The following is a 27,572-nucleotide window of genomic DNA, read 5'->3' as shown; positions in this document are numbered from 1 at the left end:
ATGTGGGTAGAAGGCAGCTTGTAGGAGTCATAGCTCCCCTTCTACCATTGGAACCTAGGAATCAAACTCATTTGGTCAGGCTTAGCATAAGCATCTTTATCTGACACATAATCTTGGAGAAGTTTTATTATCTTCTTGATAATTAAAAATTTCAAAATTAAAAATTGAGGTAGGTAGTGGTGGCACACACCTTTAATCCTAGTACTCAGAAGGCAGAGACAGGTGGATCTCTGAGTTCAAGGACAGCCTATTCTATGGAGTGAGTTTCAGTACATACAGGGCTACACAAAAAAAAACCCTGTCTTGGAAAATAAAAAGTTGAAGTAATGATGACTCACCCTTAAGCTCAACACTTGAGAGGTAGAAAGAAAAGAATCAGAAGTCTAAGGCCAGTCTAAGAAATATGAGACTGTCTCAAAAATACAAAAAGGAAAACTAAAAATGAACTTCCAGCCCAGATTGGGTAGTATAGGCCTGTAATCCCTGCACTCAAGAGGATGACGACTTTCACTTTCAAGGCGAATCTAGGCAGTATAGTGAGGATATCTTAACAAAAACAAACAAACAAAAAATTGACCCTGAAAATTAAGCTTCATCTATTCATCATAAACAGTTATATAGTATTTAATGCTTTTGATATATGATATCTCTGTCCTATAATTTATAAATAAATATTCTCTGCATCTTATTTTACAAAGATCCCAATGTCCACATAGGACAGGACATAATTCCCAAGCCAATCATGTATTTTACTAAAAGTTTTAATATGCATTAAACACACAGTTTGTGTTTGTCCATTTAGGATTTTGAAAGTGTTTTATCGTTGTGATACCAAGGCTCTAAAGTACAACTCGGGGAAGCACTTCTTAGGCAGCAAGCATAGCACCAAAACCCTTTACAGAGTCTAAAAAAGAAAGGTTCCCTTAGGAGATAGGGTACAAGGTTGAACACTGAAGAAGCTGCTTTCACTGCAAGAAAAAATTGGGCCACTGCCAGACCCTTGCTGGGCCTCCCAGTCTCTCAGAATCTATAGCATGGAAAGTCTCCTCTTAGGTTCGTATTTCCCACGAACTGTTTCTCAGCCCTGTACTTTTGAGGCAGCTGCAGCCTGACTTTCTATCCCCTACTGAATCAAAACACACCTAATAATCACAGCACTCTCCCCAGTGCCTCCAACTAATTCTGAAAAGCTTAAGTGAGAAAGTATATTGTTACATCTTGTCTAGATCTTTATATACCAAGCAATGTATGTAATGTCAGGGAAGTAAACAACTCCCACCTCCAGTCTCAAACACAGCTACATTTGGAGACCTGAGAGTTCCTATCTATCAGAAGACTATCAGGACTCACCAAACAGCCAGACTGGTGATGAGCCAAACTCACTGTGCCTCGCTCACACCCTTGTTTTTGTCTATCATTGTCAAACATGAAGCCAAACAGTTTGACTTGTTGGGACTGTGAGCAAGGTGCTCTCCCACCCCTTTTTTTCTTAGAGAATTTCATACAATGCATTTTGACCACATTCACTCCCAAGTCCTGTCCCAAACTCCTCCCAGATTCATAACACCCTCCCTGCCCTTTTTTCTTTTTTATTATTTATTTTTATTTCATGTGCATTGGTGTTTTGCCTGAATGTATGTCTGTGTAAGGGTGCCATATCCCATAAAATGAGTTATAGACAGTTCTGAGCTGCCATGTGGTTGGCTGGGAATTGAATCCTGGTACTCTGGAAGAGCAGACAGTGCTCTTTAACCACTAAGCCATCTCTCCAGCTCCTGGGCATTTTCTCTAATAAGTTATTGATGTGAAGAGCCCAACCTACTACGGGTGATGCTGTTCCCAGAGCTGGTGGTTCTCAGTTCTATGAGAAAGCAGGCTAATCAAGCCATGAGAAACATTCCAGTAAGCGGCACCCCCCATGGCCTCTGCATTAACTCCTGCCTCCAGGTTCCTGCCCTATTTGAGTTCCTATTATGGCTTCCTTCAGTGATAGTACGCAAGTGTAAGGCAAATAAACCCTTTCCTCCCCAAGTTGCTTTCTGGTCATGGTGTTTCATTGCAGCAATAGAAACAATAACTTAGACACTAGCCATTAAATATATGATAATTAATCTACAACCCAGATACTCACCCCCACCAATTCCCTGTCATGTTATTTTTAAAGCAAGTTAAGTCTAATTTGCACTGCTTGTGCTCTCATGGGTCTGAGGCCATCTCATCTACTGCAGCATGGTTGACATATCAGGGGCCACATCAAAACTGTCTGTAACTCATTCCATGGGCTATGATACCCTCACATAGACATACATTCAGGCAAAACACCAATGCACATGAAATAAAAAGAAAGAATAAAAAAAAAAGAAAAGAAGGGGGGTGGAGAGATGGCTCAGAGGTTAAGAGCACTGGCTGTTCTTCCATAAGTCCTGAGTTCAATTCCAGTCAACCACATGGTGGCTCACAATGAGATCTGGTGCCCTCTTTTGGCCTGTAGGCACACATACATTCAGAACATTGTATGCATAATCAATAAATCTTTTTTAAAAAAGAAAAGAAAATGTCCTACAGCTGGATCTTACAGAAGCATTTTCTCAGTTGAGGTTCCCTCCTTTCAAATGACTCTGGCTTGTGTCAAGTAGACATAAAACTAGCCAGGACACATCAAAATATTCATGCTACAATTGCACACATGGACCAATTTGCCACCACAGTCATTAGTGCAGTTAACATGGCTCACAACTGGACAAACTGGTTGATGACACCTCCTTCCCAGATTACATAGAACCTTCTAGTACTATGAAAGCTGATTGGCAGGGAGGAAGCATCCTGGTACATACCAACTTGCTTTTTCCATGTCTTATGAGCAATGTGTGCATGCTCTTCAGCAATGGGGTCTAACCATCAGGTTCTGGTGAGCAACAAAGAGTAATGGCAAGAGCCTGTATTATTTTCGGGAATCCCTGTGTCTTCCCTGACCAACAATTCAAGGGGAGGTACCCCACACCTGGCACTGGGCTTTTTATTTGGTAACCTATGGCTTCTGGGAACATAATACCCTGTGTAGGGTAACTTAAACTCTTTGGAGTACAAGTTACTTGTTGAAATGGGCAAGTTACTTAAACTCTGTCTTCTCATCTGTAAACTGGGGTCTCTATGTTGTGAAGGTGCTAGGACAACTGTGAAGTGTCAATCTGCAGGAGATAAGGAAGCTTGGTTAAACATAACTCAGTAGCTGAGGTTGGTTCACACTTCAATAGTCTAACCTCAAATAGTTTATTTTATGATTTTTTTTCCAAGGCGGGGTTTCTCTGTGTAGCACTTGCTGTCCTGGAACTCACTATGTAGACCAGGTTGGCCTTACTCTAACTCACAGAGATCTGCTTATCTCTGTCTCCCAAATGCTGGAATTAAAGGCGTGTGCTACCATCACCCTGTTATTTTAGGCATATTTAAAGCACAGCATAATTTGGAAAAAAAAGGTTTCTGGTGATAATTAACTCAATCCCATGTGTACAACAAAGCATAAGACATAACTACACCAAAACTCTTATTAAAGTACAACTGACAGGGGCTAGAGAGATGACTCAGTGGTTAAGAGCACTGACTGCTCTTCCAGAGGTCTTGGGTTCAATTTCCAGCAACCACATGAGAGCTCACATCTGTCTGTTACTCCAGTTCCAGTTATCCAACACCCTTACACACACACATACAAGCAGGCAGAACAGCAATATACTTAAAAAAATAAAAAGTACAAGTGACATATTCCATGAAGATTAGTTCTATAGATTAACTGAGAAACAAACTCAACATAAACAAGCTTATGATAAGTGTCTGGGGGAGGATAACACTATAGATTGGCTGAGACAAACAAGCTCAAGATAAAGGTCTGGGGAATTCAGTATAGCCTGGCCACACAGCACAAAGGTCACCAGGCTATTAGCCACCTCTGTCTCCAGCCTTCTGGTCAGAAAACAGGTTAGGCAGCTTTCTCTTTGAAAAGACAACCCCGCATGCTTAACATTCCTGGCTTCCCTAGTGTTTGTCTGTGAGTTCAAGGACCACATGAGTAAAAAAATGGGAGAGCTTAATAAGAAAGGAGGGAAATAAATAAATAAAATACAATAAAATAGCAGTTAGCAATCATACAATTAACTGTCTACATAATACACATAAGTCTGTGTATAAATATACATATATAGTTTAAATAAGATTTTTTTCATGTGGGCTAACAGTGCTTCCTCCAGGATCCAAAGACCATCTAGCAAAAACTCCAACACCAGGCATAAGAAGGCTTCTTTTGAGTTGGTCAGAGTTGTCCACCAGATTCCCCAAAGATTAGAAGCTATTATTATTTTGCTTATTTCACTCCATAGGTAAAATTCATCTTGACAATTTCTTTTCATGTCAAATAAGAGAAAGATAGAGGAAAAATTCCATAAGATTTCATTGTTTTGAGTGGCTAGAGGACATTCCATAATATGTGTGTGCCCCAATTTATTTAAGCAGTTCTCCCCACCTTCCTTGTTGTCTACCTCCTCTTCCCTTTTCATCCCTCCCTTTCTCCTCTTCCTCCTCCTTTTCTGGCTCTTGGATTTGTTTGCTTGGTTGTTTTAAGATAGGGCCTTTCCTCTGGTATCTCAGGCTGGCTTTAAATTTACAATGTTGCCAAGGATAACCTTGAACTCTTGATATCCTCCTGCCTCCATGTTTCTAGCGCTGGGATGACGGATATTACTACCATACCCCATATACAGGCAGCTAGAGATTGAGTCAAAGGCTTTGCGTTGGTTGAGTACTCTACCAACTGTGCTGACCCCAAGCCATAATCATAACCATAATGATCAAGTCCCCACAAGAAGATGGTTAGGCGGAATGAAATCACAAAACCCCAGCAACCCTGAGTGGCTCTTCAAATTTTGAGGTCAGAGCCCTATGCCCTGGAAACCATATTCTTTAGAAGTCCTTAACTACACTAACCGGAGCATCATCAGTGTGTTCACCACACCCAACCCTATTCTCAGAGGAAGGAAGTCAAGAAGAAACTTGTGTGTGGAAGTTAAACCCACACTTCTTTCACAGTACTTTTCTCCATGCTCCAACCCTTATACTCTTGCCCTCTTTCAGGATTTTCCTTGAGCCTTGCAGAGAGGGGATGACCAGGATTATAAAGCCTTCCGACTAAGATTACATATTTATAGTCACTCTCAGCCCTTTAAGAAGAGAGCTTATGAAGTTCAAAGGGGAAAGTTGGGGTGGGGTAGGGGAGGAATGGGGAGTGGATGGCATCCAAACACACTATATGCATGTATGAATATTTCTTTTAAAAAGAAGTTTCACTGATTGTTTGAAAGCAGCCCAGGACTATTGGTGTAATCATAAATATTAAGCACCCATGCACATATAGACAGCTCTAATTGGATTCACTGGGAGATTTCAAAGAAGGAGGACCTCAAGGTGGGATGGAGAATACGTTGGGGATGGTCAGGGGGACATTGGAGGGAGAAATGGGAGGTAAACATGACCTTAATGCATTGGTATTACATGTGTGAAATTTTCAAAGGATAAAAAGCCCCACACTTCCCCGAGGTTCTCCCAACTCTTAACATCAACCAACAGGAGGCCCATGCGCTCCAAGTATGGTCTCAGAGCAAAGCAACTGTCAAACTTAATTTTTTCCCTTAACAACAGAAGTCAAAGTGTTATCCCAAATATTCTCTGTTCCCTATAGCCTCACTATCACTGTCTGCCTTGAGTCCATCAGGGACCATTCTTCTTGGAACATCTGTCTTATGAAATTGGAAAAGGTGCTATTTGTAGAGAGAAATGGAACCAGCAGGAGGGGAAAGGGGGAACAGCTAAGGGTGATGTAGGGTGAATATGGGTGCCAGGTTATACACACACCAAATGTCATAAGGAAACTCATATTGTATCCCGAGTTAAAAAATAATAATAAAAAGCACAGCTGTCTCCATTTAAGTTCATCATCATAAGAAGCCCCAGACTCCAAAGCTACCCAACATCTAACTCACATTTCCATTTGAATCTGTACATCCTCCACTCTGTCCCCATCTCCCATGTTTCCCTAACTGGTGAAATCTTTCCACTATATCTTCTGGAATTCATATACATCATAAACAAAAGCCATAGTCTCAGTTTCCTTTCCCTGTGCTCCCTTTGTCTTATTTTTTTTTTCTTTTTTTGGTTGTTTTTTTTTTTTTGTTTGTTTGTTTTGTTTTGTTTTGTTTTGTTTTGTTTTGAGGCAGGGTTTCTCTGTATAGCCTTGGCTGTCCTGTACTTGCTTCATAGACCAGGCTCTCCTTGAATTTACAGAGATCCGCTCGCCTCTGCCTTTGACAGTGTTGGGATTACAGGTGAGCACCTGGCCTTCATCTTATTCTTAAAGACTCTTGGATCCTTCCTGAAGACAGTCATTTCTCTGCAGCTGTTTTTTTCTCCTACAGGCTAGAGCAATAAGTTTTGTTTTACTGAAACTTACATAACACTCCTAAGTATTGCATATGTTAATGGTATTTGGATATGGGATATTTAGAAGATACTAAGGATTGGATGAGGTCTTGAGAGTTGGTCCCTCATGATGTATTAGTTGCTTTACAAAAGGATGAAAGAAGTTAGCCAGGTCTCTCTTCTCACAGTGTAATGCTTTCTGCCATGTCATCACCATCTCTCAAGGATTTTATCCTGCTTTTGGACCTCCAGAACCATGGGCTAACTTAACCACTTTTCTTCATAAAGTACACAGTTTATTGTATTTAGTTATGGCAACAGAAAATGGATAATGCACATCCAAATTATACTATCTACCCATTTTGTGTAGGTCCAGATAGTTGAAAGTGACTAGGGAAAAACAGAACCATGCTGAATGACTTCATTTTAAATTCATGAATGTGAATCTTAAGTGGTCTCTTAATGCTTCCTGGCAATCATGTATCACTAGATTAGTGCTGTCCAACATAAATTTCTGCAGTGATGGAAATGTTCTATAATCTGTGCCACCTGAAACAGTAGCCCTGAGTACATATGGCTGATATCTGTCTTAGTCCATTTGTGCTATTCTAACTAAATATCTGAGGCATGGTAGTTTTTACATAATAAGAATTCATTTCTCTCTCTCTCTCTTTTTTTTTCCAGAGCTGAGGACCGAACCCAGGGCCTTGCGCTTGCTAGGCAAGCGCTCTACCACTGAGCTAAATCCCCAACCCCAAGAATTCATTTCTCACTTATTTCTCATTGCTGTTTGTTGTCAGTAAGTGGAAATCAGTGTATTTGTAGCTGAATAATACCACAAACTGGTAAGATTTAAAGAAAAGAGGCTTATTTTGGCTCACAGTCCTAGAGGTCTAAGGACAGCAGATGCATCTGGTGAAGGCCAAGGTACTGCAGATTATCACATGACAAGAGACAGTGTCTCCCTTTGTAGGTCAGGCTGGCCTTAAAGTGACTGTCCTCATGCCCCAACCTCCCATGTGCTGAGATTTAGAGGGACCATCTTGAACGATGAACCATCTTGTAGCAAACACAGAGGTCCTTGTGCTCACAGATAAGCACTAGGGAAACCAGGAATGTTAAGTATGCAGGGTTGTCTCTTCAAAGGGGGAGCTGTATAACCTGTTTTCTGACCAGAAGGCTCTGTCCCAGAGGTGGTTAATAGCCTGGTGACTTTTGTACTATCTGTATGGTCTGGCGACAGTAGACTGTTAGGTTTATCTCAGTCAGTCCATAGTGCTATCCTACCCAAGACCCTAAAGAACATCTTTTTTTTTTTTTTTTTTTACCTTGAAATTGCCTCCTTAGTTAATATATAGAACATGCCTTTATGGAGGATATCACTTTTCCTTTTCACGAGTTTTGATGTAGCTGGCTGGTGCATGCCTGTAATCCAAGCACTTGGGAGGCAAAACCAAGTGGATCTCTGAGTTCATAGCCAGCCTGGTCTATCCAGAACAGCCAGAGAGCTACACAGAGAAACCCTGTCTCAAAAACAAATAAACATCTAATTTAATGCATGTCTTAGGCTTTGTTATGCACACAGGATTAAGTTAATTATCACCGGGATTTTTTTTTCCCAGATCTTGCTGTGCTTAAATATGTCTGAAATAAACTTCCTGGTGTCAGACTCTCAAATTTTGAATCAATGCCAGCCACTGAGCTGTGTTGAACCTGACTTCCCTCTAGCCTCACACCTATAGACACTCCGATGGATACACTTCTGTCTATGGTGTTTTCAGAGACTCCTCACAGGAACCATAATCACTGTCTCTTTATAAAGAGAACAAAAGCAAGTTGTACAAAATAACCTCAAGAGACTCAATAAAACTGTCAAATCCATCATAATTTAACCTGTGCTTCTTTAGTCAATCACTACTCATTTGCTGAAAGTTAGATGAGTGAGCACAGAAGATACAGAAAGTTTGGGTGGGCATTTCCTTCATTTCTTTTACACCAGAGGTAGAGGACTTAGATAAATTTTCTCTTCTAATCAAAACTGCATTATTTTTCCTACGCTTTCTTTTTTTAAGTTTTTATTCGTTTATTTGTTTGTTTTTCAAGACAGGGTTTTTTTGTGTAGCCTTGGCTGTCCTGGACTTGCTTTGTAGAACAGGCTATCCTCTAACTCACAGAGATCTGCTTGTCTCTGCCTCCCTGATTGCTGAAATTACAGACTTGTGCCATCACAAACAAAAAAATTTTACAGCAATCATTCCCAGTGACCTACTTGTTAGGACCATGAAATGATGATGTGCACAACAGATTTTATATGAAAGAGGTTTATTAGATGGAGATGAAGAGAGAGAGAAGGAGAGAAGGGGGAAGGGAGGGGAGCGCTCCAACAGAAAAAGGGCAGAGTGTAGGAGAGCAAGAGAGTAAGAGGGCAAGAGAGCTACAAAGTGGCAGGTTGATCCTGTTAAGGAGCAACTTAACCACACCTGCCAAGTGCTATACCTGGTGGGTGACATATGATGATATCATAGGTTTCTAGGCAACCCAGAAGCAGGCCGCCTAAATATTAACATTCCTTCCTTTTTCTATAATTAAAAAATGAGGAGCTTGTGCTGCTTCTCATGTAAGGCAAGTTAAAGTATATAAATGTAGGTTCATTGGAAGCAGCTCTTGGTTGCCATGCAGGGAGGTAAGAGCGAGAGAAAAATAAATAGCAACAAAATGTCCAGATTATATGGTCAAGAGAGTTCAGGATAGAGGGTTGCCAGTAGAGTTGCCAGCCACACAAGGCAGCAGGTAGGGACTGAGAAATGCTTGGAAGAACCTGTAGCTACTTGTCCTGGTCCTCAAGCACACCATTCCGGCCTTTTGTTAGTAATAAATGAATAGCAGGTGTAGATTCTCTTCTGACTACTTCCTGCTGACACTGGGGTTGCTGTAGAGAGGTAAAAAGGCTGAAATGCTGGCCATGTCCAGGAAGAACAGTCTGTTTTGATGCTGTCCAGGGTCTGTGAGAACATCCATGGCTGGGAGGGAAAGTGCAGATCCAGCTTGATGGAAGTCTGTGAGGTCAGACTGGAACACCTGTGGTAGCTGCTTTGGCTCTGTTGTGGATATAAGAAATACCTGGATCTGACAGGACACTGGAACATAATAATAGGCAGAAGACAAATTTAAGTAGGTTCTGGAGAAAATTTCTTTAGGTATATGTTTAAAACTTTTGGGAGAGCAAAGAGAGGTGAAAGGATTGGATCAAAGAGACTTGAACATGGGAACCCCCATTTACCTGAGGGAGCCTCTATTTACCCAATCATTGGCAGTAATTAAAAATATTTTGCTTTGGATCTGTCATCTAAGGAAATTGAGGCCAAGTTTGGCTACAGAAGTGTGTATGTGTATGCTTAGAGGCTCTTAATGTAGGTACTAGGTGTAGAAATCTGAAATTCTCCAGAAGACATCCCAGAGGAGAATCTGGAGGACTGGACAAATGGACTATTCCCATTGGGCAGGTAGGAGTCAGTGACCTGTCAAGGCATCCCAAGAGCAAGGTTTGACTCAGTAGATTGGTATAATCTGTTCCAACAGCTCGTCAGTGTTGGCCAGAGTCCAAGGGCACAGTTTCCCATAGGTTTACTTAGTGCTAGGACTTTTGTAGACGAGCAAGAGGGGAAGGGAGAGAAACCATGCCAGTAGTGGGAAAATCTTACCCAACGGAGAAGAAGGACCTAGATGAAGGGTTTGGTGAGAGCAGTAGCAAGCATTTGCATCGACCAAAAGTGAAGACCCACCAACTGGCTAGTGTTGGGTGTACGAATGTAGCAACTGGGAGCCAGGAATTCGTACCAAACAGAAGGGAAGGCTCACTAATCAGCTAGTGTTGGATGTAGGACTGTAGCAATCAAGTAGCCAGGAAGGGGACGTCCCAAAACCAGGGAAAGGCGAGGAATCCAAACCTCTGAGATAGCCAATAGGTGCAGTACTCATCTGGAGCCTAATTTACCTGAGAGGAGGATTCAGGTGGATTTCCTGCAGCTTACAAGAATTAGTTTTTAAGTTTTACAAAGGCAATTTGTCTTAACAGAATAAGCATTCTTTAAGGTGAGCTTTGAAAAGGCAGAAGCCTTTCATGAAGTAGAAGGGACAGAAGCTCACTTGATCTTAACCTTTAAAATGTTTACACATTATGGAGATTTAAAGGAGATTTAAAATCTTGAGCTTGGAACCATGATAGTGTGTGGTATAGTGGAATGTTTTTTAATTAGAGTTAGATTAATAAATCAGAGCTCTATTGATAAAGGCCAAAACTCTGGACAGTCAATATAACAGTGGCATAGCAACAGGAGGAAATATTAAACATTTTTACCTATTTAGGATACCTTAAATAACCTTAAACCTTGCAACCTTTTTACCAACCTTGAAACACTTTCTTAGACCCTCAGAAAACATTTTTCTTAGGTCTTTGTATCTAGTTATTTACCATGAGACATAGGTGAGACTGCTATGAACATTTATTGTCCTTTAACTAACGGGATGGTAAAAGGTTACACCTGAGTCCTGTTTCTTGAGTCTGGCAACAGAGCATATTGTGTGTAGGCCTGACAGGCCTTGGTTTCCTGCATATGAAGAGAACTTAGAAGTTATCTGAAGTTGGCAATATGTTCGTGGGACCCCAGTGTGAGGCCAAAACCTGCAATTTTACCCTGGGCTGGGCAAGTGTAATGGAGGTCACTGAATCTAGGAGCCATTTGTCCTCCACCAGGCCAAGTAGCTCGAAGGCTGGAAGTGTCTGTGCCTCTTGTGCTGGTTGACCCTCCTTGGCTGGGCACAGAGGACAAGCCTGCATGGGAGTATTTTGACTTCCAGAGGCCAGTCTGCCAGCAGGCAGTCATGGCTTGTTGAGGCAGCTATGGGACCAGTGTCCTGTTTGGCTGCATTTAAAATAGCTACCTGGCAGAGATGACTTTAAGCCTAAAGTCATCCCCGGCAAGATGGGGCATTGCAGACCTCTTGTTTTCTGTATGGGAATGCTGACAGCCTCGGAGCAGCAGCCAAGGTCTCGAGCTTTTGCTGTAGATGAGCTTATTGGAAAGACTCCTCTCATTATTTTTACAGACTCCTGTATGGTGACTCAGGGACCATCCTCAACTGTTCAATTAGATAAACAGTGAGACCATGTCTGCATCTGTAGGACTATAAATATATTTTGAACATGTTAGAGGACTTGATCATCTATGAGATGACTGACTATTAACTTGCATTTGTTAACCATTAAATATTGTGACTTTAGTTTTAGCCCCTGTTAAATTGGAGCCTTAATAGTCTATTAAAATGAGAGCATAAGAGTTTTCTGTATGATTTAGTATATAAAAAGTTCATAGCTTATAAAAGTCTAAGACTATACTATAGATTAATAATATAACCATTTTTAGAAAACAAAAACAAGCATATTTTAACCTTTTGATAGTGAATATATAACACAATGATTAAGTTTTAACATAAATAAATAAACAACTCTAAAATTAATAGAATGTAATTTAGAGTACTGGTAAAAATTGTACATAGTAACCCCTGAGTGATGAGTTTTAAAACCAACAATATAATAGAACAGTATAAAGCAATTTTGAAATTACATTTGAATTTATTATAGCAAACCTATTAGCCAGAAGCCTAGTGGTGAATCTGGATCATAGGCAGCTCATGGCAGGAGAAACAGCACTTATTAATTTAGGAATTAATAAAGACATAGACAGTTAGATGTACATTTTATTTTTTTGTTTTGTTGTGTTTTAATTTAATTTTATTTTATTAATTACACTTTATTCACTTTGTATCCCCCCATAAGCCCCTCCTTCCTCCCCTCCCAATCCCACCCTCCCTCTACCTTCTTCACGCATGCCCCTCCCCAAGTCCACTGATAGGGGAGGTCCTCCTCTCCTTCCTTCTGATCTTAGTCTATCAGATCACATCAGGAGTGGCTGCATTGTCATCTTCTGTGGCCTGGTAAGGCTGCTCCGCCCCAGGGGGAGGTGATCAAAGAGCAGGCAAATCAGATTATGTCAGAGGCAGTTTCTCTTCCCATTACTATGTAACCCACTTGGACACTAAACTGCCATGGGCTACCTCTTTGCAGGGGTTCTAGGTTATCTCCATGCCTGGTACTTGGTTGGAGTATGAATCTCTGGGAAAACCCCTGTGTTCAAATTTTTTGGTTCTGTTACTCTCCTTGTGGAGTTCCTGACCTCTCCAGTTCTTACTATTTCTCACTTCTTACATAAGATTCCATGCACTCTGCCCAACAGTTGGCCATAAGTCTCAGCGTCTGCTTTGATAGTCTGTAGGGCAGAGCCTTTCAGAGGCCCTCAGTGGCACATTCCTGGGTTGTTTCCTGTTTTCTTCTCCTTCTGATGTCCATCCTCTTTGCCTTTCAGGATGGGGACTGAGCATTTTAGTCAGGGTCCTCTTTCTTGATTAGTTTCTTTAGATGTACAGATTTTACTAGGTTTATCCTATGTTATATGTCTATATGAGTGAGTATATACTGTGTGTGTCTTTCTGCTTCTGGGACAGCTCACTCAGGATAATCCTTTCCAGGTCCCACTAGATGTACATTTTAAATTAGCTTAATTTGAATAGATCTTTATAACTTTGAAATTTTAGCATTATGTAAAATTTATTTTGAACCAGGGTTGAATCATATATATTGTAAAATGTAAATTTGAATTTTTATAAAAATGCGAACCAATTTAAAATGAGATTTGTTGCTGCCCTAGTCTAAAAGGAGATAAAATAAACAGAGAATTAATTATGATTCAAATTGTTCATACCACATGGTCACCTTAAGTTTTACAGTTTAAGTTTTTTTTTTGTTTTGTTTTGGTTTTTTTTGTTTTTTTTGAGAGTATAAAAAGAAACCAGAGAGTATATTTACTGAGGTGGCAGAGAGAAACAGACAAGACTTTGAGAAAAGAGAAATAGGAAATTGTTTTTACTTCACAGATTGCTCTCTGTGTTAGTGGATATCACTGAATATTAGACATTTGAGTAGGGCAAATATAGGTGTAGAAGCCAGGTTTCCCTAAGAGGAGAGAATAAGAGGAAGCCGTTCCTGTGAATGAGAAAGGGGAAATAGGAATGGACCATGCGGCTAGTGGTTCATCAACCAAAAAGCAAGGCAGGTCATGGGCTTAGACTGGCTAAGCTGTAGAATCTAGTTGCCTGGTACCAGGGCTTTATCATCGGTAAGGCTGAGTTCTTGTAGAGGAAATCTCATCCATGGGAAAGGAGAAGGGTAGGAGGTAGGAAGGGGTGCAGTGGCCTTTTAGGGCCTATAAGAGACTGCAGTTCTGCAGCTCTGAAAACAGTGAGACAAAAATAAAATAGTAAAAGCAGCTGCTAGTGGGAGAAACCACAGTGGTTTTTTTGTTTGTTTGTTTTCTGTTTTGGGTTTTTTTGTTTTGTTTTGTTATGTTTATAACCAAGATGGCTGCCAATCATGTGACTGCCCTTGCTTGCCCTTAGTTAAGATGGCAGTGAAAACTTGTGCTTGCCCTTAGTGGAGATGGCAGTGAAGGCATGGCTCCGCTCTCCTTATTCCAAATCAACATGGGAGCTAGCCATGTGCTGTGCATGGCCATAGAGGCATAGTGAGACCGGGTGCTTGCTGGTAGGATGGCTGTCCTGGCCGGGTTCAAAACTCTCTGCCTCTGTATGGCATGGCTGATTGGAAGGCTGTGCAACTGAAAACCCTCCTCTGCAAGCCAACCTCTCAAGGCAGGCATTCTTCAGGATGTTTAAAACTTAGCCTGTGGGAACTGAGGCAGAGCACGATCTAAAGCCATCTGTATGTGTGCAGGGTCCCAGCAATTGCTTACCTAACAACAATAGTTTAGAAGCAGGCTTGGTCTTTGTACGAAGCAGCAGTTTCAGCATCTGGTGTTGAGTGTTTTAGTTTCCACAAGCTGATTCTAGTGCTGAGTAAGTGTCTGCCTTGTCCAGGGTGCTCAGAGCCTTGAGCAGAGGGAGGGACAGGTATCTGCGGTAAGGACAAGGTAGTTGAGAGAAAGTGTAGGTTTTAAGGCATATATGGTTGAGTGGTGGTTAGCGATAGGTAGAACAGAAAAAAAAATCTGTTGCAGGCATCATGGTCTGATTAAAGGGGTCCTGGCATGACCAGATCAAGTGCTCCCAGTAGAGCCCTTCTTGGCCAAATGCACCAATGTTAGGAACAATGGAATGATGATGCACACAACAGATTTTATATGAAAGAAGTTTATTGGATGGAGATGAAGAGAGAGAAAGAGAGAAGGAGAGAGCAAGATATGATGGGGGAATGGAGGGGGCACCCTGGCAGGGAAAGGGAGAGAGCCCTAGAGCAAGAGAATAAGGGGGCAAGAGGTGAGACACATGATGGCATCATAGGTTGCTAGGCAACCAGAAGCAGGCTGCCTAAATACTAACAGTACTTACTTCAGCTAGGCCCCTCATTCTATATATATATATATATATATATATATATATATATATATATATATATATAGCATACCTTTTTTTTTTCTTCAAAAAAGTTGTCATAATGCAGCTCCGGCTAGCCTGAAACTCCCTATGCTGAACTCACAGAACTCTGCCTGCCCTTCCATCTGCAGCACTGGAATTAATGTCTTGCACTACCATTCCTAGCCATGGTTCTGCTTTTTTTTTTTTTTTAATGCATGTGTGTACACAAGTATTCATGTGTCTCAAGGCCAGAGGACAACCTTAGATGTCCTCCTCAAAAATGTTGTCCACCTCCTTTGAGACAGGTTCTTTGACTGGACTGGATGGCCAGAAACCCCCAGGGCTCCTCCTGTCTCCTTTCCAGGCACTCAGGTAATGGTTTACACATCACCACACTAGGCATTTTTATGCCAGTTCTGAGGATCAAACTCAAGACTTCACGCTTGTGAGGGCAACCACTTTACCAACTGAGCTGTCTACCCAGCCCCTGTTTTTGTCTATCTAGGTTACTACATTCACACTAACAACATTTGGAAGCCAGCACTTTCCTTTTTTTTTCCTTTTAACTGTAGGTTTTAACTTTAGACTAACTTGAGGGGAAGGACAGGTCAGGTGGTTACAGAGGTCACCAACTAGCTTTTTTTTTTTCCTGAATGCAATTCTGTTTTGAACATTTTGTTTGCATAATTAATTATACATAATAATATAACTCATTATGATATTTTCATTTGGGCATGTAATGTATTTTGAGCATATCCATCCCCCACTACCCTCTCTTGTTCCCTTCCCACTCCTGCTGAACCCCTTCCTCTTCTCAGTTTGTCCCTCTAATTCCAGGTTTGGGTTTTGTTTCGTTTGGTTTGGTGACCCAATGAGTTGAATTAGGATTACTTACAAGACCAAGAGCATGGGTAAGGAGTTTAGAGGAACATACCATTAGCTATTAACTCTCTCAGAAGAAAATGCCTCTCCATTTTCCAGCAACCACTGTCTATAGATCCTCACTGAAGGGTTGATCCTAGTGAGCCCCTCCTCCACACAACTGTTAGTTGTTTATAAATCCTTAGGAGGAGATTGGGATTTGTGAATTCTCCACCCCCATGAAGGAACGTCGACCAGTCCAATCTTCTGCAGGTCTTATTCAGGTAATCACATTTGCTGGGAATTCAACAGTGTGACAGCCAAGTCCTAGGCAGAAGGAAGAGATCCAGTTTCCCAGCCCTTCCTCTTTCTCGTTCTTAAATTGTTTCTTCCCCCTGAGACATTCCATGAGCTTTAGAGGATAGTATAGATGTCCCACTTAGGGCTGAGTATATGAAATTATTTAATTACCTACAGATATCTCTTGCTCTTTGTGCTTACTCTTTTTTTCTTTTTTTTTAGTTTTTCAAGATCGGGTTTCTCTCTGTAGCCTTGGCTGGTTTGGGCTTGCTTTCTAGACCAGGCTGGCCTCCAAGTCACAGAGATCCCCCTGCCTCTGCCTCCCCAAGTGCTGGGATTGCAGGTGTGTGCTACCATGCCTGGCTGCTCTTTGTGTTTATTCATTCTGAGATTTTATTTTTTTCTGTTTTGCTCAAGCAACTTTCTCTTGCAAGTTTTAATTTAGTTTTTTTTTAGGCATTTTAGGTAATATGGTAAGGCATAGATCCATTGTCTTTAACAGGATCTCACTATATAACTGTAGCTGTCCTGGAACTCTATACATAGACCAGGCTGGTCTCAAACTCACACAGATCCACCAGCCTCTACCTCCCTAGTACTGGGCTTAAAGGCTTCTTACCAGTTTTAGAATGGATTCTTCATTCTTTCTTATCAATGTTGATATTTCTGGATCACTGCCTACCCCAACGTTGTTTCTCATTGAAACAACGTCCCATCCTATATAGACTCCAGACTGTCCTGGAACTCACTATGTAGCCTAAGCTGGCCCCGAACTCAAATAAGTCAGCCTGCCTCTGCCTCTGAAGTGTTGGATTAAAAGTGTGTGCTACCATGCCTGGTTTGCTATCACGTTTTCCACACTAAAGCTAATAATCTGGTATTGTCCTTTTCTCCTAGAGCCCTCTGTCCTACTATTTGACTATACTGAGTCAGATTGTCTGCTTCCTGGATCTCATACCTTCCTCTTTCTTGTTTTGGTCTCTAAGTTTAGTGGAGTATGTCCTCTGGTCACTTCCTGAGAATGAGTGTTAAAGAACATGTATTTATTCTACCCTAACATCCAATTGCTATATTGTTGGAAATTACAGTCACTATGAATGGTAAGGCATAGATCCATTGTCTTTCATCTTTACTAATTTCTTTTTAGAAGTTCAATGTTGATCTTACTCCTGATCCTTTGTGTGAAAGCTTTTACTCCTTTCCCTCTTTGAAAACATTTTAAGGTCTGTTACTTAACTCTATTATTGAAAGTTGACAGTGTTGTGTCTTTATGGAAGTCTTTTACTCTTTATGATCACCTGTGACCTCTTTTTCTCTAAGTATGATAATTGGAGTAAAAGTCTAAAAACTGCATTTACAGCTTTTGCTGCTGCTTTGGACCTATTTCTCCACATCCTCCTTCTCTGTTTAGCTGCTTTAGCCTCTAGCTTTCACATTGGAGCTGCCCTTGAATTGCTTCAAATCCTTCACTAAGGCCCGAAACAGTTAACTGGATGTTCAGCTTGCTAGGGAGATGGATTAGTCTTTGTTTTATAGAAGATGGCAATATGCTTTTGGATTTTTTTAAATTACTAATTTTATACAATATACTTGATCATATTCACCCCCAACCCTGACTCACAAGGCCTCCCAGATCCCCCTCACTTCCCTAACCTCCCACTTCATGTTGTGCTTTAACATTTGTAATTTTTAATATGTATGATTGTTTTGCCCACACGTATGTGTTCTGTATGTGTGAAGTGCCCAGGAAGGCCAGAAAAGGCTATCAAATATTCAAGATTGGAGTTACACAGGGTTGTTACTTGCGATGTAGTACTGGGAACCAAACCTAGGTCTTCTCCAAGAACCACAAGTACTCTTAGCAGCTTGCCATCTCTCTGCCCAACTGATTTGTTTTGGTTTTGTCTTGTTTATAATTCATCAACTCCAATTTGTGCTGCCCATATGCTTGTGGAGGTAGTGTCATCTTGGGGACTGATCAACCTTTCAGGAGCCCTACCCTTAAAGAAAATTGACACTCTGTTACCCAGAAGCTATCAACTGTCCATAGAGCCTCAGTTAGATGCTTCCCACTTCATGATAGAATGTTGACTAGCTTGATCTTGTATGGGTCTTGTAAAGGCGAATACAGCAGCAATGGTGAATTCATGAGTGCAGCAGTCCTTTCATATCCTGAAGACATTGATTCACTGCTGTCCTCCTCGATCTCTGGCTCTTACATTTTTTTTTCTGCCTACCCCCACTTCTGCAATGGTCCTTGAACCATGGGGAGGGGTTGTGATGCTTATGTCCCATTTGTAGCAGAGTACTCGCTTTGATCTTTGCACTGTGTCCTGCTGTTACTGTATTAACCCCTTTTCATTGCACAAAGAAACGTTTCTATTGAAGTCTTAGAGGAAGATTAATCTATGGGTAAAGTCATATAAATTAGAGAAAGTTTGGAACTATATCCATTTTTCATAATAATAATAGTAGGTTCTCCTCCGTGACCTGTGAGCTTCCTAACCATGGATTATTGACTATATTTACAGTATCACAAATATATTTCCTTATGGAGTGGTCTTAAATCCAATCAGAAAGGACCTGGTTATCCCTATAACAACTGTATTACTTACTATTGTAACCATGGCATAAGCAAGATGCTTTGTTATTTAGTTATCAGTAGCTGTTTTTCAGAAATAGTCCAGTAATACAGAGAAGGATGTTTGTTTATTTATTTATTTATTTATTGTATGTGTGTGTTCATGTTCATCTCTCTGTGTGTGTAGGTGGGCACACATGTGTGTGCATGTATGTGTAAGTCAGGAATCTATGTGTTGTGTAGTTTTCTGTCAACATGGCACAAGCTAGAGTTATCTGGAAAGAGGACTCTCAAATGAGAAAATGCCTTTGTCCAGACCTCTTGCAGAAAAGTCTATAAGGCATTTTCTTAATTAATGATTGACATTGGTTGGCCCAGCCCATGGGGAAGGATCGGAGGAGTAGGAGGCAGTGCCATCTTCGATAAGGTGGTCCTCGGTTACATAAAAAAGCAAGCTAAGCAAGCCATCGGGGAGCAAGCCGGTAAGCAGGGTTCCTCTGTGGCTTCTGCTTCAGTTCCTACTTCCAGGTTCCTGCCCACACTCCCTTTAGTGATGGACTGATAACTGGAAGTGTAACATGAAATAAACACTTTACTTCCCAAGTTGCTTTTTGTCATCGTGTTTATCACAGCAATAGAAACCCTAAGAAGATGTCTACCTCAGTTGTATCACTGTCCACCTTGTTTTTGAGACAGGGTTTCTCAGACCCAGCACTAACCAATTAGGTTGGGTCTCACTGTGTAGCCCCAGCCTGTCCTCAAACTCACAGAGATCTGTTTGTTTTCTGAATTCTAGAGTTAGAGGCATGATCCACCATGTGTGTCTATCTATCTGTCTCTTGCACAAACACTCTCTCTCTCCCTCTCTCTGTGTGTGTATATATGTATTTGTAGAAATACGTGTGTACATGTATGGAGGTGTGCCATCTCCACCTCTTCTTGGAGCTGGAGTTACAGATATGTATGGGAGGCCTGGGTTGTTACATGGGTATTAGAACCTGAACTCCAGCCTTCATGACTGTGCAGCAAGTGCTTTTACTCTCTGAGCTGCCTGTCTAGCCCAATACTAATTGATTTTTGAGGCAAGGTCTGATGTAGCCTGGATTGCCCTCAATCTGACTATGTAACCAAGGATGACCTTGAACTTCTGTTCTCATCTCTACCTCCCAAGTGTTTGGATTGCAGGCAAATACCACACGGCCATGCTTATGTTGTACTGGGATCAAACCCAGGACCTTGTGCCTGTTAGGCTAGCATTCTACTAATTTAACCATATCCTCATGCCAGAGAAGGATGGTTTAACTGGTATTCCTTGGACATCAGAAACCTTGCTGTTTATATTCTGGGAACTGCATTTGAGAATCAAAATCCCAGACAACTTTCCCCTCTTTTGCTTTCCTTCTTTTCTTCTTTCCTGGTAGCATCTCACTATGTCATCCAGGCTGGCCTAGAACTCTTAATGTTCCTCCTGCCTCCATCTCCTTGTTGCTGGGATTATAGAAATGTGTCAACATGGCAGGTTTTGGCCTCTTTTCAATTCAGCATTTTCTGTTTCCCCTATTTATTTCCCCACTTATACTTGCCATATTTAATTTTCACTGATTTTTATTAGCATAAATTCATCATATAAATTTGGTGGTTTGAAGGAGAAATGTCCCCCATAGGCTGAGGTGTTTGATTTGAGCACTTGGTTCCCTCTTGACGGTGTTGTTTGGGGAAACTATATACAGCCTTGCTTGGGGAAATACGTCACTGGGGAAGAACTTTGAGAGCTTATTGCCTCATGCCACTCCCAGTTTGCTTTCTCTGCCTTGTGTATGCAGTTGAAAGTATACCATCCAGCTTCCTGCTCCGGCCACCTGCTTCCATGCTTTCATAGCCATTATAGACTCTCCTTCTGCAACCATAAGTCAAAGGCAAAATCTTTCTTTCATTAGGTACTTTTTGTTGTTGTTGTTTCGAGACAGGCTTTCTCTGTGTATCCTTGGTTGTCCTGAGCTTACTCTGCAGAACAGGCTGGCCTCAAACTCAGAGATCCACCTGCCTCTGCCTGTGCCTCTCAAATGGTGGTGTAGCCAGGTGTGGTGGCATATACCTGTCATCCCATCATTTAGGAAGGCAGAAGTAAGTGAATCTCTGTGAGTTTGAGGCCAGCCTGGTCTACAAAGTGAGTCCAGGATAGCCAAGTCTACACCGAGAAACCCTGTCTTGGGAAAAGCAAACAAGCAAACAGCAACAACAAAAGGTGTATGCCACTATGCAGAACCTTATGTCTTTTCATATGACTCATACCTAATGAGTTTAATTTATGGTTGCTTACAAGGCTATGGGCGATATGTTATTCATAGGAGCATGAGCAGCTTACAAATGGCTACACCACTGAAAAAAATATCTCTCCCAGGACCCATTGACTGCCAATGACTACTCAGAAAGATAGAGGGACCCTCATAAACTCCTTCTCCAATTTTCACTTGTTTCAAGTCTATTTTAAAACTTTTGATAAATAACATGAAGAAATGAACAAATGATAATTGTACTGTTCAGTCAATTTTTACAAACAAAACCAGTTGTATAAAGAGCATTCAAATGTCTCTGGCTCAGTTTTTACAAGTAATAAGCTTCTTTTGCTGGAGCAGCGTACATAAAGCAGTCAAAGGCCAGCTGGTGGTGGCACTCACCTATAATCCCAGAGCTTGAGAGGCAGAGGCAGGTAGATTTCGGTGAGTCCCAGGACAGCCAGGGGTACACAGAGAAACCTTGTGTTGAAAAACCGAAACAAAACAAAAAAAACCAAAACAAACAAAATACCAGAACCAAACCAAAACAAAACAAAACAAAAACCCAAAAAGTAAAAAAAGCACTCAGGTAGTCCACACAATATAATGAATGTTTTACTGGTGTTAACTAATCTCATTAAGTCACCTAGCTTTATAAATGGTGTTTTAATGTAAGAGTTGTCTCATAATTACAAGCAAGGTAGAGTCTATGTTCCAGTTTTCCCATTTTTCCTTTGTTTATCTTCATTAATTTGTTTTCTAAAACTGGGTTTCACTATATAGCCTAGCCACAAACTCATGGCAATCAACCAGAGGTGTGAGCCTCCCAAGCTAGAATACTAAGCATGAGCCACTATATGTAAACTTTTCCTTATGGTTTTGGGTGTGCCTTTTGTATTTCACTATTGTGTTACAATTCGTATTGTGAGGGATAGGGATTAATATACAGCCTTGAGCACACCAAGCAATTGTTCTAATACTGAGCCATAAATGAAGCTTAAATTTTAGGTAAAACAATGCTCTGGATACGATGGGAAGAGAAAAGAAATTTCTTTCTTTTTCTGTTTCTCAAGACAGGGTTTCTCTGTGTAGTCCTGGCTGCTGTGGAACTCACTCTGTAGACCAGGCTGGTTGGCCTCAAATTCACAGAGATTTGCATGCCTCTGCCTCCCTGAGTGCTGGAATTAAAGATATGCACTTTAACTGCCTGGCTAAAAAGGAACTTTTTTTTTGTTTGTTTTCTTCTCTTCTCCTCTTTTTTCTTCCTCTTCTTTCTCTTCCTCTTCCTGGCCTTAAACTCAAGGGGATCTGCCTGCCTTTGCCTCTCTGAGTTCTGGGATTATAGGCGTGTGCAATCATGCCCGGCTTGTTCTGAGAGTTTTTATATTTGTTGTTGTTTGTTTGTTTTTGTTTGTTTGTTTGATTTGGTTTGGTTTGGTTTTTGAAACATGGACTGTATGTAACTAAAGTTGTCCAAACTGGCCTCAAAACTCGACAACCCATTAGCTTCCCAATGAATGCTGGGATTGCCTCGAACATGAAGCAGGGCGACCAGCTTCATTTTGATTGGCTATGACATCATTCAAGTCCTTTGTTGTGCAACAGAGTGTCCTGTACGGATTGGTCAGGGATGTTGTCAGTTATCAGAAAGCCATTATCCACGCAGTGGGTAGGCGGGGTTTAGAATAACGACTTTCTGGTGTTATCAGTGCCTTTGTGGTTACAGTCGACAGCAGAACTCTTTGCGAAGGTCTCTGTGATTCTCAAGGTTTGGAGAGCTCCCTCGCATAAATGATAGACCAGAGCAATTTTTGATGATCTTCCAATGACTGAAAGGTAAAAAGCCCCTTGAGAGAGTGAAAAATGTTTCCTTTAGAACTAGGAAGGTGGGTCAGACATACGGCTTCTAAAGTTGAGCCTGATTTTGAGGTAATTTTTTTTTTATTCTAGCTTTGTACTAAATGTCATCAAATGTCTAATAGGGGTATGTTAGAAGTCATAGCCTTATCAGTGATGTGAAGAAGACAAAACTTGTTAGAATCAGTTAAACGTGTCTTGCGAAGGAAAGTTCGTAGCCAAGATTCTGGCCCAGGAAGACCCTCACAGCAGTATCTTGGAACAGCCCAAAGAAACTTGGGTAGCTTGGGGAACTGGAGAGAGAGCATCTGCAGGGAAGAGTTTTCAGCAGACCCAAATGGGAGAACCTGATTTTGGATTGCCCCATCCCCTAAACTTTTCCTTTGGGGATGTGGGAATGGGAGGGCCCCTGGGGCTTCCTAGCTAGCTAGTTGTCTAGCCTGATCAGTAAATTCCAAGTCAGTGAGTCACCCTCAGAATGGTAGGGAAGAACACACAGCTATCTCCCTGAACCCCACTCATGCCCCTCCTTTTGATTCTGACCCCGCCCCATTTCCAGGACCTCCTTCTTCCTCTTTTCGCTCACCATTTGTTGTGCTCTCACTCTCCTTACCCCTCCACCTCAACCCTTTTCCTCTCTCCTCTTCCTTTGTTCCCTCTACTTTATCCCCTGCATACCTACACACTCTCCTTACCTAATATTCTTCCTCCACCCCTTCTCTCTTCACATTCCCTCTCACCTCCCATCTTTGCTGCATACTTAGCCACTCTCCTCCCTCTCCCTGCCCCTCCCTCTTTCATCCCCTCCTTCTTACCTACTCCCTTATCTCTCTGCTACTCTATCCTTTCCCTCACTCCCTTTCTCTCTTCCCTTACTATTCCTCCCAATCCACCTTCTTCCAACCCCTATCTCATCCTCCACTTCCCTCACTCTTATCCCCAAAACCCTCCTCCCTGTTCCTCCTTTATCCCCGCCTCCCTAACCTTTATCCTCATCTTCTTACTCCCTGTTCCTCCTCCCTCAGTCTCCCTCTCCATTCCCTTCTTCCACCCTCCTCCTTATGACTCTCTTCCTTGCTCATGCCCCAATCCTTGAGCTCCCTCACCCTCATGCCTTACCTTCTTCCCCATCTCTTTTCTCACATTCCTCCCTCAACCCCCTCCTCTCTCACCCTCCTCAATCTTCCTCCCTCCCCTACTCTCTTTACTCCTCCCCATCTCTTGTATTCTTCCCTCAGTCCCCCTCATCCTTAATCTCTTCCTCCCTTCCTTCCTCCCTAAGTCTCCCTCCTCCCTAAATCTCCCTCTTCCTCACCCTCTTTTCTAAGTCTTCCTTCCTTCCTCCCTAAGTCTCCCTCCTCCCTAAGTCTCCTTCCTCCCTCACCCTCATCCCTCAATCTCCCACCCTTCTCCTCCTCTCTAATCTCCCTCCTCCCCAATCTCCCCTCTCACTTCCCTCCCTAGTCCTTTTCCTCCCTCCCAAACTCCCTCCTCCCTATCTCCCCTCACACTCCATCATCAATCCCCTCCTCACTTTTCTCTTCAAACCCTCTACTTCTTAATTCCTTCCTCCCTTCCTCTTCCTTCAATCTCCTTCCTCTCCATCTCCTTTCTCCTTCACATTCCTCTATCAATCTCTGTCCTCAAACTTCTCCTTTTCCCTCAATCCCCCTCTTCCATCACCATCCCTTTAATTTTCTTCATGCCTCAATCTCCCTTCTTTCTCAACCCCCTCCTCCCTCAATCTTCCTCTTTTCCCTCTTTCCTTAATTACCCTCCTCTCGTACCCTCCTCTTTATCTTCCTCCCTCATGCTTCTTCATCAATCTGTCTCCTTAATCTTCTTCCTCCCTTACTCTAGTCCATTCTCCTGTGGGCTCTCTCATTTTTTGTTTGTTTTCTGAGACAGGGTTTCACTGTGTAGTCCTGACTGTCCTGGACTCTCTTTGTAGGCCAGGCTGGCCTGGAACTCAGAGAGATCTGCCTGCCTCTGCCTCCTTGAGTACTGGGATCACAGGCCTGCACCACTGTGCCCAGTCCCCTGCTCTCTTATCCTTTCAAATCTCCCTCCTACCTCACCTTCCATTCTACTCCTACTGCCCTTTTCCCATCCTTCTTCCTCAATTTCTCTCTTTACTTATTGTCTTCTCCTTAATCCTCCTTCCTATTCCCCTCCCCATTCCTCTTTCCTCCCCATCCCTCATTCCCCTCCCTTTTCCTTCTCTCCATTTTCTCTCCATTCCCTCTATTTCCCTCCTCCCTCTTTGTCCTCTCTCCTCTCACCCTCCTTTGTATCACTTTTTTACATCTCCTACTCTCCTCAGTCCCCCTGCTCCTGATCCCTTCTCTTCCCCTCTCATCTTCCCTCCCTCTCCTGTACCCAACTCTTCCCTATTCCCCCCTCTTCCTTTTCCATTCTCTTTCCCTCACCCTCCTAGCATAAGTTTTCTTCCCCCTCCCCCATTTCTCTTTTGCCTTTCCAACTATCTCCCTATCCTCTTATTGTCCTCCCTCACCCACTTCCCTCCTTCCTTTCCCCCAGTCTTCTTCCTTTTTTTCCTCCTCCCTTCCCTTCCTTAGTCTCCTCTCTCCCAAACCCTCTTCTTTCTTACTCTCCTGTCTTCTGTCTACCCTCTCCCTCCTATCCCCCCCCCCTGCAGGGTTTCCTCCCTGGCCTCCCCAGGAGCCCCCTACCTTCCCTACTTCTCACTGGATCCTCCCTTCCCTCCTTCACCCCCCAACTAGTCTCTCACAAGTAAACATAATGACCAGACTGTCAGGTATGAAGATCCGACAGCTGTAGATGAATGATTTGAGGGGTGTTATATTTTTTAAGTTAGTTTATTTATTTTTCATGTACCAGTCAGTAGGTGCTCAAGGATTTGTAATTTAAAACAGCATGCTAGAGTTGAAATTTCCAATTTCAGATATTTAAAAATAAAACATGAGCCCGATGTGGTTGGTCAGGCCTTTAATCACACCACTCTTATGTGGGAGGCTGTGGGAGGCAGAGGCAGGCGGAGCTCTGTGAGTTCCTGGCCAGCCTGATCTGCAGATTGAGTTCCAGGACAGCCCAGGCTGTTACACAGAGAAACCCTGTCTCAAAAACAAAACAAAACAAAACAAAACAAAACAAAACAAAACAAAAGCAGGTATATGCCTTTAATCCCAGCACTCAAAGAGGCAGAGGTAGGTGGATCTCTGAGTTCTAGAACAGTCAAGGCTATACAGAAACACAGTGTTGGAAAAAAAAAAGCTTTACTTTTCAAATAGCTTTAAATGGACAAGGAAAAATTAAATATATGAACTGTAATGTAGGAGGTCCTGAGCATCATCCCTATCATTTAAGAAAAGGCAATATAATGGAAGGCGATAAAGGGGAGAGTGTGTTTAGTCTACCCAAAATTTGAGGATTTTCTTAAAACTGCCTTACAAGTGAATTCTCTGTTTTCTTACAGCCCTCAAAGAGAGGATGTCTCGTTCAACCAGCTCTAGAGAAAGACGAGAGAATGACACCAACTCGGAAGATAACAGTAAGTAAACTAGTAAAACCTAGTTACAGTCTGATGATTATTACTCATGTCTCTAAACAGTGATTAAGATACCAAAAGAGCAAGGCTGGAATGGATTTCCCCAGAGGGACCTGAGATCTTGGGGGGGACAGTCAAGGGCACACTTCTGCTCTTGTTTCTTTCTTTTTTAATTAAATTATTTTTTTATTTTATGTGCATTGGTGTGAGGATTTCAAATCCCTTAGAATTAGAGTAACAAACAGTTGTGAGCTGCCATGTGGGTGCTGGGAATTGAACCCTGGTCCTTTGGAAGAGCAGACAGTGCTCTTAACCACTGAGCCATCTCTTTAGCCCCTGCTCTTGTTTCTTATACTGAGAAGTAACTCATGTAATATTTTGGAACTTTAAATTTTAATGAAATTTTGCCTGGGTAAGGGTGTGGGCCAATCAGCAGTCATCAGAAGATAGAGGCATACACTAATATATTTCTGAAGGGTTATGATAATCTCTCACAAATTCTAATATACTTTTCACTTGACCAGACTTGACTGTAAATGTATCTTGTGTAATATTCGTTATAGACTGTTTTTGTTGTAAAATGTTAAAAATAATGTGTGCTTAGATAAGCTTTGCTCTTCTCCAGGTTAAATACAATATAAAGTGTTTGTTTTGAGATAGGGGCTTTCTTTATATCTCAGGGTGGCCTTCATACTCACTGTCCTCCTACCTTTGCTTCTCAAATATTGTGTCTGCACTCCCTCTGAAAGTTTTAGGTGTATATTATGGAAATATACAACTCTTAAATGCTTCATTCCTAATACAAAAAGATTTCTTAGTATGCTTTAAATCACCTTCTCTTTTGTACTACAACCAAATAGTTTCCAAATCTATTTTTAGCCTTTAGTATATTCAAATGTGAGGATCAGTATTTTCAATCTCAAGTTACCAGATATAATTTAGGCTCTGTGTGCCATATGGTCTCTGTCACAACTCTGAACTCTGTTTTAGCACAAATGCAGCCACAGAGAATATGCAAAGGAATGAGTATGACCATGATCCAGTAAAATTTTATTTACACAGACAGGCAGAGAGCTGGAGGTGGCCCATTGGTCAGAGTTTCCCAAACGCTGGTTTTGTTCATCTGAATTCCTGATATATTACTAACAGCATTCTGGTTTTATCAGGTCCACCTTTGCTCCTATTTTCAATGTTCTATAATTTCCCTCTTTTTTCTCAG

At 41.8% G+C, this 27,572-nt stretch overlaps 1 protein-coding gene across 5 annotated transcripts in view; it reads left to right on the top strand.

Moving 5' to 3' along the window:
* The window catches only part of Cul4b (cullin 4B), a 105,473-nt gene that overhangs the window by 35,317 nt on the left and 42,584 nt on the right, over positions 1-27,572 (top strand). For 4 of the 5 annotated variants that reach the window (XM_060374500.1, XM_060374499.1, XM_060374498.1 and 1 more), the window contains exon 2: positions 26,282-26,356. In XM_060374500.1, the coding sequence (XP_060230483.1) occupies positions 26,296-26,356 (61 nt within the window). In that variant the 5' untranslated portion in view covers positions 26,282-26,295. Of the gene's footprint in view, positions 1-7,242; positions 7,262-26,281; positions 26,357-27,572 lie in introns of those variants that run through there. The other variant, XM_060374497.1, reaches the window with a different exon arrangement.

The sequence above is a fragment of the Meriones unguiculatus genome, chromosome X, assembly GCF_030254825.1.
Source record: "Meriones unguiculatus strain TT.TT164.6M chromosome X, Bangor_MerUng_6.1, whole genome shotgun sequence".
Classification (NCBI taxonomy): Eukaryota; Metazoa; Chordata; class Mammalia; order Rodentia; family Muridae; genus Meriones; species Meriones unguiculatus.
This window is presented reverse-complemented; position numbering and strand designations above follow the sequence as displayed.